Source organism: Onychostruthus taczanowskii, unplaced genomic scaffold, assembly GCF_017590055.1.
Source record: "Onychostruthus taczanowskii isolate IOZ18803 unplaced genomic scaffold, ASM1759005v1 scaffold7, whole genome shotgun sequence".
Lineage (NCBI taxonomy): Eukaryota > Metazoa > Chordata > Aves > Passeriformes > Passeridae > Onychostruthus > Onychostruthus taczanowskii.
This window is the reverse complement of record NW_024504786.1, coordinates 1,281,572-1,299,813: the sequence shown is the minus strand read 5'-3', so window position 1 is coordinate 1,299,813 and position 18,242 is coordinate 1,281,572. Positions and strand designations below refer to the sequence as shown.

At 43.8% G+C, this 18,242-nt stretch overlaps 1 protein-coding gene across 1 annotated transcript in view; it reads left to right on the top strand.

Moving 5' to 3' along the window:
* The window catches only part of PATJ (PATJ crumbs cell polarity complex component), a 132,115-nt gene that overhangs the window by 94,029 nt on the left and 19,844 nt on the right, over window positions 1-18,242 (top strand). The window contains 4 exon segments of the mRNA XM_041421570.1: window positions 2,458-2,550; window positions 6,624-6,695; window positions 6,977-7,094; window positions 7,651-7,784. Of these exon segments, the coding sequence (XP_041277504.1) occupies window positions 2,458-2,550; window positions 6,624-6,695; window positions 6,977-7,094; window positions 7,651-7,784 (417 nt within the window).

Here is an 18,242-nt window from a genome sequence, read left to right as displayed (position 1 = left end):
TGGGTAGAGACTTGGCCTAATAGGCTTATTTTGCCCTGTCTCTTTTTTATTGATCTGGTTGCTCCACAGACCTGCATGGCATTAACAGCAGCTATTAAACAGGGTACTTGCTATGCAGGAGGAGAAGGATCCAAACTAAAACCTTGCCACCTCCTCCAAATTTAAACCTTGTCCTGCTCCTTTTTCAGCTGGTTGTGCTGAGGCAGTTCTGCCTGGAGTAATCCTAAATGCAAAAACAATCTCAGTGTGGTAATGCTGCCAGTGTTTTCTGTGATTTTTGTTGCTACCTCAGCCCCAGTGCAGACTGATTGCTCCCCTGTGCACCAGGAATCCCTGCAGCCACCACACTCGTTATCATTTTGACATCTCAATATGGTGTAACTAAATTTTCTAGATAAACTACACGCTTAGCCTCGCTGTTGCTTTTTAATTCTATTTCTATCTGAGCTAATAAAGCAAAAGATGTTTTGTAATTCAATTGGGGATTGGTCTTGCCTCAATAAATCCATGTGCATTGAACTCCTGGTATTTCCATGAGCGTGGCTGGGATCCCTCAGCACGGGGCCACGGGAGGTGAGGCTGGATGCATCTCCTGTTTGCACTCCTGCTGCTGTTTTCCAGACTCTCTTACCTCTGATGGCTGCTCCTTGCAGGCCTGGTGCTGCACAGAGCAAGAACTGCTCGTGTTTTGTTTGGATCTCAGTCATTTGTGGACAGGGCTTTGGCTTTTCCTTCTCTCCCCAACACCAGCAGCGCGTCCCAGGTGCAGCTGGTGCTTTGTAAATTACTTAACAATTCACAGAGTTCATTTTATCTTTAATACCTGCATTTGTTTAATATTTGTGCCTTCAGGAGGAAGCACAAAGCTTTGTTTAGGTGCATTCTGTCCTCTGGTCAACTGGCTGTAATTAGACTCTACCCAAGTGTGTCTGTGTTTGCCTTTAGAGGTAGATGCTTGTGGGTTGAGTTTCATGCATTAATGGCAAGTTCTGACTATTTACATTGTGTTTGTTTTATAAGTAAATACAGGTTTTTACTTCTAGCTGGTATCTTGCTATTACATAAAATCAACATAACCAAATATAGTGATGTTATACAGAAGTTTACATTGCTTTCTTTGGCAGCTCTTCCTCTCTTTAAATAAAGAAAAAAATAGCCTTATATCTTGAAATATCTTCAAATATCTTTGAAATACCACATAAATATTTAACATTGTGTGTTACATGCACCCTACATGTAACTTGTCAGATCACATTAAACAGCCTGGCTGGTGGAATGGACTATCAGGGTGCCACAGTTACCATGGATTACTGTGTTAGTTTTCTTCAGCTCATCTCTTGATCTTTATCTTATCTCTTTATCTGCAGCTTATCTCTTTATCTTTGTTATACGAGAAGTGATAAACAGTAAATGCACCTTAAATCAGGGTCTTGTGTTGTGGTGTGATACTCTGGGCAAGCCTCCACAAACAGAGTCTGTTCAATATTAATTGCTGTAAAATCTGGTTTTGGAAGTTTCAATCACCAGAATGAGATATTTTTTTGCAACAGTGAACAGAGGTGCTTTGTCCTCTCAAGTGGTGGTCCAGACATTTGAGTTTACATTTACTTAAATGTAAAATGCCTAATGAAAATTCAGAAATAGTTTTGTTTCTAGGCCTGAAGAGTCCAGGGGAGGCTCTGGAGCTGCTGCAGGGCTGGAGCCAGGCTGGGAGAGCTGGGGGTCCTCACCTGGAGAGGAGAAGGATCCAGGGAGAGCTCAGAGCCCCTGGCAGGGCCTGGAGGGGCTCCAGGAGAGCTGGAGAGGGACAGGACACAGGGAATAGCTTTAAGCTGGAAAAGAGGGATTTAGATGGGGTATTAGGAAGGAATTCCTGGCTGGGAGGATGGAGAGGGGCTGGGATGGAACTCCCAGAGCAGCTGTGGCTGCCCCTGGATCCCTGGCAGTGCCCAAGGCCAGGCTGGAGCAGCCTGGGACAGTGGGAGGTGTCCCTGCCCATGACAGGGGGTGGCACTGGGGGGACTTTAGGGTCCTTTCCCACCCAAACCATTCCATGATTTTGCCAAGCTGCTCAGACCGTGTGAAGGAAACTGGGACTCCTTTAACCTGCTGAGCATGGGACAGAGGTCTAGAAAAAAGCTCTTCATACCAAGTCCACAGTTTTCACAGCTGGCAGGGATTAGTCTGGCCTTCAGAGCTGCCCCTAAGTGCAGTTTTGGGAATATTTTGTAGTGCTTTTTGTCAGCCAAGTTGGGACCAATGTCTGCCTTCCCAGAGTTACATCCCTCACTCACCCCCTGACACTGGGAGGCTTTAATTGTGGATCTTTCCACCTTGTCATGCTGCCCCTTGTCTAAAAAACACAACAGAAAAGGGTAAAACTGTCCAATTTTTCTGTTTAGCTGCTATGGGGGCCCAGAGCTCTGTTTAAAAGCTGTTGTCAATCCTTTCTCCCAGGAGCACGGTGGCACCGAACCTGCAGGAGGTGAGGAAGACCCGAGTTTGGAAGTTGTCATGAAAAGCTTGACTGATGAGGAACCCAGCAAAGCTGTGAGTGACTTGAGGCAATATTTAAGGATTATTAGAGTTCAGAATGTGGAGGCTCTCTGGGCTTGATTGGTTTTCTCTGCCTTTTTATTGGAGTGTTGCAGAACTTTGGTCAGATAATCTCCAGTACATGTAAAAGCAGAATCAAACTCAGCTTTACATACCCATGAACTGAGCCATGAACCCATGTTTTCATGAACTGAGCACTCAGTAAAACCTGTTAAAATACCAAGATAAGAGTTTCCACGTAGCATTTTGGCCCTCTCTTGGGTTCTTGGTGAGTGAGGGGATTGTGTTTCCACTCCTGCCATCCATGTGTGACAAACTTTAGAAAAAACCTGGTCTGTAAATCATATCCTCATTTATATTCATAGCTTCATAAATTCTAAGGCCAAGATGTCTATTATCATAATCTAGTCTTGCCTCCTGAATAGCACAGCTATAGAGTTGCTCTCAGTGATTTCTGCATTAAGGCCATAACTTGAGCTTTAATGTGGTTCTGTCAGCGTGCACTGTAATAAATACTGAACTTCTCATTGACACAGATGGAGATTTTTGTTGTTTGATAGGTCAGGATCATGCATTATCAGGAATCTGAAAGTCCTTCAGGGTGCAGCTCTGATTACTTCTTTTTGGACACTGTGTTAGAAATTTAAAATGGAAAACACTAAACATGCCTAAGCTAGAGGTACATCAGAATTTGCTGAGAGAGTCTTTTTGCTGCCTGCTCCAGTTTCAAGGAGTGCAGGACTTGCTGTGTCCCCTCAGCTAAGGAAACCTGACATTTCTGGATGTTTTTTCTCTTAGATGTCTTCTTCCTGCTCCATCATGTCTCTTGCAAGGAGTGTCATGGGGTTTGCAAATATAAATTGAATATACATAATGTTCTGCAGCTAGTAAGTGTTTAACTAATGAGTCTGCAAATTCCAAGAGTTAGGAAGTGTTATGTGCTATTCAAGCATCAGAATTAATCAGCCATGGATTGATTTATGTCCCTAATGGATTACTAAGAGGTTGAGTTATTGCTGTTTGGTAGCCCAGTGCAGATTCCTCTGATGGGCTGGAATATAAAGGAGTCAGATTTTCCCTGTATGTATTTGCAGGTGTCACTCACCTGGTTTTATTGCAGTTCTTGCTCAACTTGGCAAGAAATTTTAGAGGGATTGCAAGGTAATAGGAGAAATTGCTCAAAGACTGAAGCAGATAAAACCACATAAAATATGTTACACGAAAGTGAACTTCTGGTGTGGGCTGTGGTGCTGGGAAGCTCTTTGAGTGGTGTTAGAGGAGGGGTGAATTTAATGGGAAAAAGAAATTGCAGCAAAGGTAGGTGTGGAGGGAAGATGCTTCTGGAACCACAGGAAACCCAGAATATATTGGCAGCAAGAAAGAAGGGAGCTGTGGAGCCAAAGGGCACAAGTTGAAAGGCAAAAAGAAAGAAAAAGAGTTGTCCCAAACAGAGCAATGGCAGAGAGGTAAGAGAAGTCAAAGGCCTGCACTTAGAATTGGAATTCCTATAGACTCAACTGCTCATTCCATAATGCCTTCAGTTGGGCCAGCCCTTGGCTTAGGGGAATAAATGGATGAAAAATAATGGCAAAAACCAGTTTGATAATTTCAGAGTGTTCTTTCAGTCAGGATTTTAAAACTGCATGGGGAATATTCCTGAGCGGATCTCAGTTTTGGGAGTGTGCTAATGGTTCTGGTCCCAAGGGAGAGGGTTTTTTCTTACCTGGCATTAAGATTTTGACTCTGCAGTGCAGCACAACAGAAATTGGTGTTTTTGGGAAGGGAGATTTGTCTTGCAGTGTTCTAGTGAAGCAAAAGAAAACAGCCCTTTTTTTCACAGCATGATGCTGCTACCAGAGCCTCAGTGCTACCTCACCATTGTTACTGAATTTCTCAGTCACATGTCAGGAGAAATCAGGAATGTGAAAGTCAACAAGTAAGATCAAGTTCACTGAGTAAATAAAAAGTATGTGCTTATCAGCAGAGATCTTCCACAAGTATGTACAGCTCAAAGCATGGGCAGGATGTCTCACCAAGTGACAGCTGTAATAAAAGGAAAGTTAAAAAATTCACATCGTTCTCTGCTCATCTGTTGCTGATAAATTTGTCAGTCTCTCACAACATACTCTTTGTTGTCACTTCATCACTTTAAAAGCTATAAAGTTGTATAATGGACGTCATTGTAGGCTGGGATGATAAGAAGGGGGAAGGAAAACAACTTTGTTTCTGAACTGGAGCCAGTGGAAGTGTTAGGCAGAGTCTGTGTGTTTGTTAGCTGAGGTTTGAGGTGGCCTCCTGCAAGGTCCTAGATTGAAGAAATCTGATTTTCTATAAGGTGTGCTTGGAAAAGAATTGGAGGAAGGGGCTTTGAGATGCTCTTGGAAGATTTAATCTGACAAAGTGAAAATGGTATGTGAGAATGGATTAATTTGCCTTTAAAGGTTTGAACGTGGAACAATAATCTGTCTTCACCACAAAGAGAAAACAAATCCTTGAAACACTGGCAAAGAGGAGGGGCAGTGTAAAAGTGCTTTTGGATGGAGTTGAGGGGTTGAATTTTATTAAACCAGTGGGGCTGCAGGCTTTTGACAAATGCTGAGTGTATTTGGTGCTCATTTTGTTCAGGTACCTCGAGCACAGTTAAAAGATCAGGGAGATGTAAAGGTGGTGCCTGGTGCTTGCTTGTGGTGCAAGATGAGGCTTCAGATTTTAGTCACACATCACAATGAAAAAGGGAAGTATGAAGTAATTTTTCATTGCTCATTAAAACAATCTCTCAGAAAATGACAGAGCAGTCTTCCATTCCTCCCCTGACACCTCTGATAATACAATGAGATCACCCCTTTATCTTTTTTTTCCTGTTATCCTGTTGGATAATAGTTGCAGTTGTAGAGTTTCAGCAAGCTTGGAGAAAAATTCAAGGGGAAAAAAAAAGATCCTGTGGGGGTTGGGATCTTTTAGCATAATGAAACTCCAGCAAACAAGGCCAGTACTTCCAAGCTGAGTTACCTACAATTCTGTTTGCTTTTTATTTAATGTAGAAATTGTCATCTTAATTAGAAATTCTTGCTGAGATGCAGAGTAACTTTTGAATGTTTGAAAAAGGTTTGAGGTAATCTTGGGAAGTTGGTACTTAGTTTTTCTGCAATCTAGGCTGTTGATCAGGGGTTTTAATATGGGATAAGAAAAATAACTATTACTTGGATCAAAGTGGCCCAGGTTTAGTGAAGAGCTAACAAGGGAGGGCACTGTACCTGTCTGGAAGCAGTTGTAAAAGTAGGATATTAAAACATATTTTTGTGTATTGCAAAGGTAGAGGAATAAATTAGGCTATGAGTGGAGCCAGTGATTGAAGCACCATTGCTGGAGATCTTTTTAATGGGGCTGGAGGATGCATTTTTAAGCAGTTGCTTTATTTAGGAGAGCCAAAAAAGGAGGGGGAGGAGAGAGCAAATGACTTGGAGCCCCCTCCTGCTGTGGGCACCGAGGGGTCCCTACACACAGCTTGGGAATTGCTGTCCCAGTCATTCCAGAGCAATCTGTGATAATCCCCTCTCCAAAAATCCCTGCTGTGCCCTGCATGCCCTCAGAGCTGAGGGGTGTGATGTTAATAACTCCTGATATTTTAATAACTCCTGCTACTCCCTGTGCTCACAGCAGCTTTGCCTCGTTTAAGGTTTGGGCTTCAGCTTTTCTTGGTGGTACAAATGGATTTACATGGAGAAATCCTGGAATCCCAGACTGGTTTGGGTTGGGAGGGACTTTAATTCCATCCAGTGCCAGCCCTGCCATGGCAGGGACACCTCCCACTGCCCCAGGCTGCTCCAAGCTGGCCCTGGACACTGCCAGGAATGGGGCAGCCACATTTTTCTGGGAATTCCAGCCCAGCCAGGAATTCCTTCCCAATATCCCATCCATCCCTGCCCTCTGGAAGCCATTCCCTGTGTCCTGTCCCTCCAAAACATCACTGGATTTCCCTGCAATCATGATTCTGAGTTTTGGAGGGTATTTTATTGGAGCTAGTGAGACATTTTCAATACGTCTTGTTTTGTTTTTCGACTTTTTAGGATGTGAAATGTAGAGCTGACACACCAGTGGTGGCAGACGAGCAGGAGACAGAGGAGCAGCTCCCAGAAAATGTATGTGTGTTCAGGAAAACGTTTGTGTCTTCATGTTAACCAGCAAGGGAGGGTTCTGAGATTTGGTTAAAGACTGAGTGATTCTTGGGGGGAAAGGATTAACTGGGAAGACATTAAAATAATTTTATTGGTGGAGACATAAAAAATGACTGGCTCCTCTTTGAATGTGTGGGAATTGCTTGTTTTCCTCCTGTTGATTTGGAGGATTTAGTGAGGCACAGTGACCTCACCACACCATGGAGACTGATAACTGATCTCTCTTGCTTCTGCTTTGCTTTCAGGTCCTCAGCCAGATGAAGCAGCCCAAATCTTCCACGACAGCCCCCGGGAGCTCCCAGGAGGTGCCCCTGGAGCCAGCCCCTCCTCGCCTTTCTCCAGAGCCAGAAGTCACCAGCCGTGGTAGGAACCAGTGATTTTGCCACAATGTTGTGTGTTTTTACTACCCTAACCCAAAATGGGTGTTTTCATTTTGTTTTCCACATAATTTCTGCTGAAGTTTTGTTCCTTTGAGCATCCAATGACCTATTCTCAGTTATTTTATAAGGTGTTTGTATTTTTCTCTCCTGTCACATTTTTTGAGAGCTTGGAGGTGTCTTCACTTGTTTTTCTTGACTTTTACATACCAAGATGATCTTGTTTTTGATTGAAATAGAAGAAAAGACAATTTGGGACATGCTGTTCATTCCATGGTGCTGGAATATGGCTTTACCTGGCCTGAAAGGAATACCCCTTTCCACCATGATCTGAATTGCAGAGGTGAAAACTAAATTAGGTGTCCCCCCAGGCTCTGGTTTAGAGACTTCAGAAGTGACTCAGAGTGGCCCTCTAGTTCAATTTTATGAAGGTGAAGAGCAAAAAAAAAAGCTAAATTAGCCGTTGTCACACCATTCCTTTGGTGGTTCTCATTTTCTTACTGTCTTGTGCAACTGAATTCTTGCCCTTGTGATGTTCCCAGGTGTCTTCCCACCTCCACTGCCTGTGGATCCAGCCACTTGTCCCATAGTTCCAGGGCAGGAGATGACCATAGAGATCTCCAAGGGTCGCTCAGGCCTCGGGCTCAGCATCGTCGGGGGCAAAGACACTCCCCTGGTGAGTTTCTGTTAAAATAATGTTTGCAGCAGACAGACAGAGAAAACATGGAAAATAATAATGCCCTTCATAGGTAATTGCTCTAATAAGTTGTGGAAAACAGGGAGGACAAGCCAACCATAACCTCCAATAAAAAATTGGTGATTTTGCCTTGTGTCAGATCAGGTGATGCTCCTGTTTAAGTTGTTTGTGTTTCAGTAGTTTTTCTGCTGTTGTCAGAGGTTGCAAATGTGTTTTCTTTTATTTAACCATTGTGAATCAGGAGTTGGAATGGCTGGACTAGAAATTAATGTTGCAGAGGTAGAGCTGTCTCAGCAAGGATAACACCTCTGTCTTGAGAGCAGAAATGCTCAGTAGCTGTTTAAACAAACTGTGATTTATCTGCCTGCCAGCAAAAGCCCTTGCAGAACAGAGGTAAACCAAAGGTAATCTTTTATTGCTTTCTGTGTCTTTTGGCTTAATCTGCCTCCTTGATATGCTGGTTTTAAAAAAAATTATCTTCAGATGAATTAAAATGCATCAGTTCAAGCATGAGCTCAGCACATTAGTGATGCTAAACCCCATAAACCCCTCTCTGCCTCTGCTCTTGCTGTCTCCTCTCCACTTCCCATTTGAGAGAAGCTTTGCTCCAGTGTAACAGAAGCCAGATTGGGTTTTTTTAAATGTCAAATTCAGCTCTTTCAGTCAACGAGTCTCTGTTGCAGAGGTGTCTTTGCTGGGTTCTCCTGAATTCCCTGACACTGAGACTCTTCAGGCAGTGGAATACTCTGGTACATGCAGTTTTTGCCCAAAATATCACAGTAGTGCATCATTAAGCATCAAAATGTCAGCAGGTACAGACAGTTGCAATGTAGCAGTCTTCTTCTAGGGTAAAGAAAAAAAAAGTAAAAAAAATTGAAAGGAAAGAAGAAAGGAAATCAAAAGGAAAAATAAAGTTTTCTTTTGCAGAGTGTGGGCTGGATCTTTTACAGCATTAAAGCTGAAATTGGAAAAAATTCAGGTTTTGGCCCCATTTATCCCAGTCTCCAGTTATGTGGAGCTGGGATGAATTCCTTTGTTTCCCATGGAGATGGAGCTGGGTTAGTTTTCACTCTTTCTAGCCATGCACAGCTTTGCCCCCAGTCCCCCTTTTTTTTTGTCAAGCTCCTCAGTGTTGAGTAAATTCAAATAAGTTGCTCGGTGTTAGTCATCTCCCTGCTTTTTCATTTAACTGGAATTTGGAAATAATACATGGCAGTCTGTCAGATGCAATATTCTGTGTGTCTTTAATGAGATTTTAATATAAATAAATGAAAATTGTAAATAACTGCTTTACAGAGCAGATGAGAAAAATGCAAAGGGTTTTAGTCTTTAAATTGAGTAAATGGTTTTGGTTAAGTATTATGCTTTCATTAGTTTATTCATTAAAGTGTCCTCCTAGGAGTTGATTTTAAAAGTCTGTGCAGTAACAAACCATGAAGGGAGGGAGGTCCAACTCCCCAATTTTCAGATCCTCAACTTACAGGACTTACCCAAAATGAGTCCCTGTTTCTTCTCATAATTCTGAATCTGCTCATTGAAAGGCAAGAAATGGTGTTTCATAGGAAACAAGGTGCTTTTGGGAAACCACAGCCTAACCTGATCATTTGCCATGTGCACAGAGCCTCTCTGGGATTCTCCATAACTCCCTGCTCCAAAACAGCCCCTTCTGCTCAAGGCAGGAGCCCAGAGCTGTGGCCACAGCTGGTGGGATCCCAGAATCCTGGAAGAGTTTGGGTTGGAAACCTTGAAGATCCTCCACTTGCACCCCCCTCCCACAGGCAGGGAACCTCCCATTTTTCTGTCTTCTGATCTTCTCCAAATTACTTTGATGCCTTTTTTTTGGGTTTTGGGTTTTTTTGTTGCCCTGGAGTCAGAAAACCTTTTGTAAAGAGTTGAAACGACGTTCACGTGACATAATGAGGAGTAAAAGCAAATACTGCTCAGGGCTGTTGGAAAGTTTCTGTCTTTCTGAGTTTCATGGCTTAGAGAGAAAATAGAACAAAACAGCTCCGTGGGGCTGAGTGATGGACGTGTCTTGCTCTCTGTCATTTGGTTTTAACTCAGTTACACACATGGACATCTTCTGTATTTTAAAAAAGGCAAGACCAGAGGAGCTCATCACTCCTGGAGGTCTCGCGTGGCAGAAATTTTGTGTCCAAGATTCACTGTTTGGTGCAGTGCAGAGAAATGAGGATGACCTGTAATTGGCTTCAGCAGAAGTGCCCACAAACCCCTGAAGGACATGAACCCCAGATCCTGGCATCTCAGAAGGAATTTATCAGCATGGGGGAAGCCAGGAATGCTGCTCAGAACATGGCAAGCCTGTAAGGGCCTCACCCATGTTGTACTAAAATTTTCTTGATCGAAAATGCTGAGCTGAGGGTGCTCAACAGCAGCTCACATGGGATGGGAAAGCTCTCTCAGAATATTTTATATCTTCCTTGAGCACAAGATGTACAGGCCCAGCTTTTAGAATAATAAATCTGGCAGCCAGGGACAGGCTGCTTCGAAATGAAATATAGAGTGCAACTTTTAAGTCATAACCTCAGGAATCTCATCAGGAATCACCAAGTAGAGACTTGAAAAATACAGCCTGTGAGCAGGGAGGTTAATTTGTTCAGGAGGTTGGAGAGTGATGTCTTAACCCCTATGAAATGTTTTTTGGTGAGGAGATGTCCATCCCCTTAAACTGCAAACCCTTTCCAGTGATGTATTATAGACCAGGGCTGGGGCTCTGTGCTTGGGGAGCTGGAAGGATGTGCTTGCAGAAAAGGCATGCCCAAGGAAGGGTTGTCCTTGGGAGTTGTCTTCATGCTGTTGATCTTCAGACTGCTCTGGAGCAGCTCTATTTCATTTCCCTCTAAGTGCTGATTTTTTATAAGGTATTTTTTTTCTTCACTCACTTTCATTTCACCTTCCCACGTACCCCTGAGAGAACACAACACATGGCCTCTGCTTTAAAGCAATTAAAGTGCAGAGTGGAGCTGGCTGAAGCACAGGACTCTCAGTTTTTGATTTTTTTCTTTTTTTTTGGTTGTAGTCCAATCAGACTTGTAAAAGTAACCTCAGAGTGGAAATTTAAAACAGGGGGGGAAAAAAAGAAGTGTTTTCAGAAACATCCCCAAAATGAGGTTTGAGGCTCTCCAGGACACACATGAGATTTTCATCCTAAATCCTCAAAGAGCAGGGCATCAAGGAATTGTTTTGAATTGTACTCATCCAGATGGGATGAGGGCTTTGTCCAGAGAGGCTGTGGGTGTTGAGCAGAGCTTAGATCAGCCTGGCCTAGTGGAAGGTGTCCCACTCTGAGGTGCCTCCCAACCCAAACCATCCCACCATCCTCTGAAATCCCAGCCCGTTGTCACCCCAGAGTGGGTGAACGCTGCCCACTTAACAACTTGCAATGATTTTCTGTAATCCAGGACAGTGAATTTTCAGGGATTTGATTCCTGGCAGCACATGGGAGAGGTACTGCTCTAAGATACAAACATTTTCTCTGCAGGGTGGGGGCACAGCTCTGCTGCCAGCTGAATAATTTAGTGATGGTCGAGTTGATTAGTGGTGGTTATTGACTCTGGCTTTGCTGCCTGGGTGAGTGAGACACTCAGACATGCCAGAGGGCATTCTGCAGTTTCAAGGCTGGTTTGGGGATGTTCCTCCAGGGAAGGTTAGAGAGCCTGGGAGGGAGGAGGGCTCAGAGGCTCAGCTGGGGCTGGAAATCACTTCAAGTAATTGCTGAAGAGGTATAAAAGATTATTGCAGGGTCTGTAACTTAGGGCTCTCTGGAGGTGGAGTAGGGGGTGGTCATTATCTCAGCCTCACACAGAAAGGAAGAAAAATATACTTTATGCTGTGTGGTTTTTGTTGTAAACAACATCAAACCTCTTATGCAGGATTTTTTATACTGGGTTGTCTGCTTTGGATGTGGTAAATTTTCTTTTTGTACTTTTGCTTTCAGCTGACTTTAATAAAAAGCATTTTTAAGGCAATTGACAAACTTTAAGGTACTCCATCTGTAAAATAAAGCAATCCACAAAGCCAGGGAACTGGAACATGAAAAATACCAGAATATTCCTGTGCTCAGCTAACAGGAGTTGGTGAGAGATGGGGAGCAAAAATCTTCCCTGATCACCTGGGTTAGCCCAGAGGCTTTTCTGGGAGCTTCCTGAGGGTGGGATGCAATTTGACAGAAGAATATTTAGACTCCTTCTGTCAGTCCAGGTGAGTCATCCCTTGAATAAACCCCATCTGTTGAGGAAGGGCAAGGGAATAATCAGGAAAACTGTGACTTGAAGCTGCAGCTGTTCAAGCCCCAGTGTTTGCCCCTGGAGCTGCGAGGGATAATTACCCTGTGAGGGCTAATTACCCTGTGAGGGCTCCGTGCTGCCAAAACCAGGCTGTTCCTGCTCCAAAGCCAAGCCTAGAGCTCAGCTTTGTGCCCTGCTGCAGTCTGGCAGCAGTGGGGACCTACCTGAGCACCAGGGCTCTGGGACTCCTGTGTCACTGAGCAGGCTCTCCCTCGGCTGAGCTTTCATCCCACCCTCCCCACTTAGTTATGTTTAAATTCAGGCAAAAATATCTTTATCAGGTATAAAACAGACAGCATCTGAGTGATTGCCCAGACATGCAGTGCAGCCAGGACTGAGAGTGCTCTGGTGAAATGTGCTCACCTTGTAACTACAAATGAGAAGGGGGATATTGGCCTCTGGGGAGGCTCCAGCAATATGTGGGCTGTAAGATGCTGCTGCTGCTGTTAAATCCCCCACACAACGAATGGAACAATGGGATGAGAAAGGGGAATGGCAGCCCTGAGTCTTTAATCGTGGCTCGGGTATCCAGAGGGGGAGCCTGTGGTTGGGAGAGGCAAAAATGTAATCCCTCCTAAACCCCTGAACCCTTGGCCACATTCATAAACCAGAAGGCAGCTTAATGACAGGGTGGTAAATGCAGTTAGCTTGAGATTGTGAGGCATGGCTTTGACTCCTGCTTGGGTAATGCAGGAGTGGAGTTGGTGGATTCATCATCATTCCAGGAGGACACTGGCTCGCAGGAGCATGACAAACCCAAGCTGCTTTGTACAGGAGTTGTCACAAAAGGGAATTAGGGCAGTAAGTTTTGCAAATCATGTGTTTGATGGGTCTTTGGCAAGGGTTTAGCTGATGGTAGGGCTCGCTTGTGTAGCAGGGCCTTGCTTGAAGGAGCTGCTGTCTTCCAGGAATGTAAATCAACCATAAAATTGAGGCTAACAATATACAAAAGCAGCAGGACCTGTCAGGATGGGCTTCAGGAGGATCCTGGCTGCTGCTGGCTGGAACCCCTGGCTTTTGGCTTCCTGTGTCACACACCCCCAGCACCTCATGCATTCTTTATAACCTGTGCTATGCTGTGTACACTGCAAACTCTCCTTTTTTCGGTAACTTAATAAAATAATGAGAGTGAGAGAGTTAAGGTTTTAATATGTCATTCTGTGTTTTATTATTCCCTCTAAAATGAGCATGTATACTTTTTGAAAAACTTCGGTTTGCTTTGGCATGTGATTCACAGGAACATAGCTCTTTCTATCATTCTGACTTAAGTCATATATTTTTACACTAAACATCTTATTACCTTAGTTTTATTATTTCAGAATCAAAGGAGAGCTTGCAAATGTGTATGACTGCAGAGCGAAGGAATGTTAATGAATAGTGCCATTGAATTTTCAGGTTTTAGCTTTTCTGATCTTAGAGAATATAACTGTAAGCAAAAATATTATGCAAGCTGAATAAAATTTAAATAAATAAGGACCAGATGTAACTATAGGGGCCTATAAAATGTAATACAAATACTATCCACTTCCTTAAAATAAATCTGTATTTTAGTATGAAAAATTATATTCATATTGATATTGTGGATTAATCTTTTTTATGAAAGTTGGCAAGTGAGCACCACCTCTTGCAAGGGCTTGTTCTTAAATGGGAAACAGACCCTTTGTTTTGACCTTTAGCAGGGCAGTCTCTGGGTCTCATGCAACGTGAAGCATTTCTGCATTAACACAGTAATACCTTTTTACATTCTGCAGCCTGTTTTACTGCAGTAGTGTTTGCCTTAGGATTTGGGGTGCCTGCTAATGGTTTGTGCACGCCAGCAGTGGCAAAACTCTGCGGTGCCAGGAGGAGGCATTTGCGTGGGATAAACCCCTCTGAGATGTCAAGTGATTTGCTTGGGCTTGACCTTCACCCTTCCTTGCTGGAAAGTTATCTTGGAGATTCCATTTGAGTCTGCAAATGGAAGATCAGAGATCATAACGTAACTGCTGTCATTTCCTCTGCCTGCAAGTAACCAGCGGCTGAGTTTATTTTAACTACTGAGAGGTTCCTGCGTGGGGTTAATTCTCCAGTGAAACTCACTGTGCAACCAGAGTTTTCTGCTTTTATCTGGGAACCAGCCTGTAAAAAATGAATTTTTACAATTTTACTGCTCTGGACAAAGCATTGAAGAAGTTGAAAAGGAAATAACTGACAGTGTTGTGCTTGCCCTGGGAAAGAGATAAATATAAATCCCTGATCCTGCACTCAGCAAAACCCCTTGCAGTGTTATTACCCTTAATAATGCTAATTTAGTGTAACATTTGTAGCTCTGTAGGAAATCAATTGGAAATGTGTAATGTTAGCTTGGGAAAACACAACTTGTCAACTAAATCGGAAAAACATCTTTTCCAGAGCGTGGTTTTATATGCAGTTTACTTTCTGTCTTCCTCAGGAAAAGTGCAGAAAGCTCCATTCCCTACACCAAGTACGTGGTTATGGTTGGTGGTAGGGTTCATTCCCAGTGGTTCTGTGCTGGTTGTTGCAGTCCTCAGAGGGTTCAGGTGCCTTTGATCCTGCCCAGGTCACGGCTGGAGCTCATGGGCTGAAACAGCTCAACAAAGACAAGCCCAAAGTTCAGCTCAGTTCAAGCAGCAGGACTTGCAGATGTTCAGGGCTGTGCAGGTCTCTCTTTACCACAATCTGGACCTTCTTCCTTGTCAAATCCAGCCAACACCAGGATTATGGAGATTTCTCTGCTCCACTTCTTTTGAAATCACCCCTTTTGCACCCTGATCCGCTTTTATCACAGGATGCAACTTCATCAAAATACCCTTGGCACTTCATATTTGTGCCTCCTGCATGTCTGGTGTCCTGCTCCTCCCTCACCCTGTATTCCCAGCATTCCCAGTGACAGCCTGGGGGCTGGTTTTCAGTGGCTCTTCAGCTGAAAGCTGCTTCTTGTCCTGCTGAAGAGCAGCTGCACAGCAGAAAAGAAACACTGGAGAGACTGGCTGAGGAGCTGCAAACTTACAGGAAACGTGTGAGCAGCCCAAGCCTAAAGCCAGCAGCTTGTGAGGCTTTCTCACCATAGTTTATGCTCCTGCAGGCTTTTGAGGATCGCTTGGTCAGTGATTTTCCTGAATGGGATGCTGACTTCACCACCTTCCTCCCAAAAGGCTCGGTCAGGGCAGTGCTCTGTGGTCCTTGCCTGGGGTCTCTGCCATGCCAGTTCTTGACATTTAAGATGCAGAGATTAAGCTGTCAGTCTGGCTGAATTTAATGCTCAGAGTTAACATGTCTGTTTGTGCCCTTTGCTGAGGGCTGAGTGTGATATTCTTCCCCTCACGGGTCTCTGCATCGTTACAAATCAAGCAGAAAAATATCCACAGCCTGGGGGAGGAGTTGAGGTCCAACTCCCTGGAGTTCAGGGTTCTTCCCCTCCTCAGATGAAGGGCAGTGCAGTGCAGACCATGCTGTGCACGTGGTACCAGCTTTATTTTCCAGAGGTGGATGCTAATTTCTGTCAGGCACCTTGCCCTCACTGTTTATTGTTCACTTTGCCCTTGGTCAGGGGTGCGTGAACCCCCTTCTCTTTGTGACAGGTCTGGTGACCATTTCTGCTTCTTTCCAGGTTTGGGACACATCATATCCCAACCAGCTGTGCTTTTGCCATGTTTGGGATCCATTCTGGCTTGCAGGGATTTTGGTGGCCGTGCAGGGCTGTGTCAGTGCATTCAGTTCATTTCCTTGGGCTGCAGGCCCTTCAGCACCAACATTTTTGAGCCCAGGGTGGTAATCTCAGCAGTAGCAGGGAAATTCCCTTCACATCTGTCCTTTTTTCAGTGTTTTCATGGTTGGACAGTCTCAGTTTACACCTGCCAGCGTGAACTTTGTTTAGCATGGAGAAGCACAGTTTGCATGGCCCAGCTCATATTCCGCATCCTTCCGTCCCGGGCAAGAACTGCTCAGCTCTGCATTAATTCCCCATTTGTGTAATGCTCCCAGACTGTTCTCTGTCAAAATATACAAAGATTAAAGCCCCAGTTTGTTGAATGGGTTTGTAAACTTTATGAAGTATGTGCTTTCAGCAGCTGGGTATCTTTTTTTAAACAAGTGTGTTCTTGATAGGGGAGTGTTTTTATTTCCCCTCCTGCACGAACAGTTTTTGTGACTCTGCCAAGCTCCACCATGGAGAGCCATAATCTGTATGAAACTGGTGGTGAAAGGAGGTGGGGAGGGATGGGAAAATCTGTCCAGAGCCACCGTGAATTCACAACCTCTAGCTGAACGTTGACACCACTTTCTCTTCATCCCTCTTGATTGATTGATTTTGAATTACGTAGGCTTTGGTATCAAGCACACATTTAATTTGAACAGGAGCTGCAGATGTCCAGAAACCAAAAGCTATCCTTTAAATAAATGTATTGTTTCAGTCATAAAAGATTCTGATTTCTTTCTGAGGGACTGAGAGGGGTGTTCCAGCTTCAATCCATGCCTGTTGATATACTCATTAGAGTTTGGGGTTTGGTTAGGTGGCTGGAGTACGACATCTCATCACTGCACAAACTCTTTTTAAATATTGATATGATTAAAAATGTTCACTAGCATCAGTAGTTTGGTTTTTAGTGATTTGTCATGGATGATCAAAACTAACAGAGTCTTACCCAGATCCCACTAGATCCAGTGGAAAAAAAATTACTTCTGGGTTAGGTAGTTTGAGCTGATCCCAGGAGTATCAGAGGAAAGAGATATTTGCCATGCTTCATAAGCGAAGGAAAACTAAAACTGACATTTATGCTTATGGACTATTTAGAAATCTTTACAGTGCATCATGGACACGTTGCTCTGTTCTGTTTTTAATCGATTTGATAAGCCTGGTTCAGCTACACTACTTCAAAAAAAAAAAAACCTGCTTAAGAAAAACAGTGTTTTGGCAGATCAACGAGATGTTTCCTTCTGTAGGGTAGGCACAGAGCGAGCAGGAATGTACCTTTTCATGCCATGTGTATTTTTAGTCTTGGGTCTGGCTTCTCACACATGCAGGAACCACAGTATAGCACTGAAGTGTTGCCTTTTCAAATAGATGATGCAGATTATCCAAACTGATAACACGCAGTGGTTCCTGGGTCTGAGCCTTCGGTATGTGCAGTTTTACATTTAATAAAGCAGTGCTGGGAAAAGCTGCTAACTCCAGGTTGTGGATGTTTTAAAAGCAACCACAGATGGAGAACAAACTTAGAGAAATGTGATTGAAAGGTCCTTGCTCAGAGGTTAGGAAATATGAGATTAAATCCAGTCTGAAAAGGTTTAATTTGACCATCCTGTGTACGTGCCTGGTGTGCTATTCCATGGTCACACTGCCTGTTTTCTACCATACTCCTGGTCATCCACGGCCCTGCTGTGTCCCAGGTGAAAGATGTCCCTTAACAAGCTGGTCAGTATTTTGTGTTCTCTCATTGACCACTTCTCCCAGGCTAAAGTCTCTTGCATTGCTTTGGAGTAACACCAGCATTTGTAAAACAAAGGTGAAAAATACCTCAACCCCAAACCAACCAACCACAACCCCACAACAACCCAAACCCCACAACAGGGAGAAGATGGATGTGCCTGTGTTGCTCTATTCTGTTAGTATTTGTTCCTTCAGTTATTGCAAAAAAACCCTGCAGTGCCAGGGGTGTGTATATATATTTTTTTTTTAATTTTATTTTTTAATCAAACCACTCTTTTGATTTTCTTAATTACTTGGTACACAGCTTATAGTGTTTCCCCTTCATTTATGCAGATTGAAATCTCTTTTTCCCCCATCTAGAACTCTTGTATCAGCTGTAATCCATTTGTGGTTGCAATCCCCCAGGCTTTTATGAGGGACTGGTGTCCATGGATCAGAGGGGACCTGTGGCAGTGGTGCTGTGCTCCAGCAAGTCCCCATCATTAAATAAGCTGTCATGGGAATGAAAGGGAATCATGCTCAGTGTCGTGATCTGAGCGTTACCTGAAGGGCATTGGAGTTTTGTTTTGTTTTTTGTTTCTCTGCTGGGAAAGGATCAGGGGGCAGCACGGGCAGGGGGTGAACTGGTGATGAGAGATGTACCCAAGAGTGTTCTCCAAACCTGGAGAACTCCAAGCTTTTCCCACCCAGCAGCAATTCCCT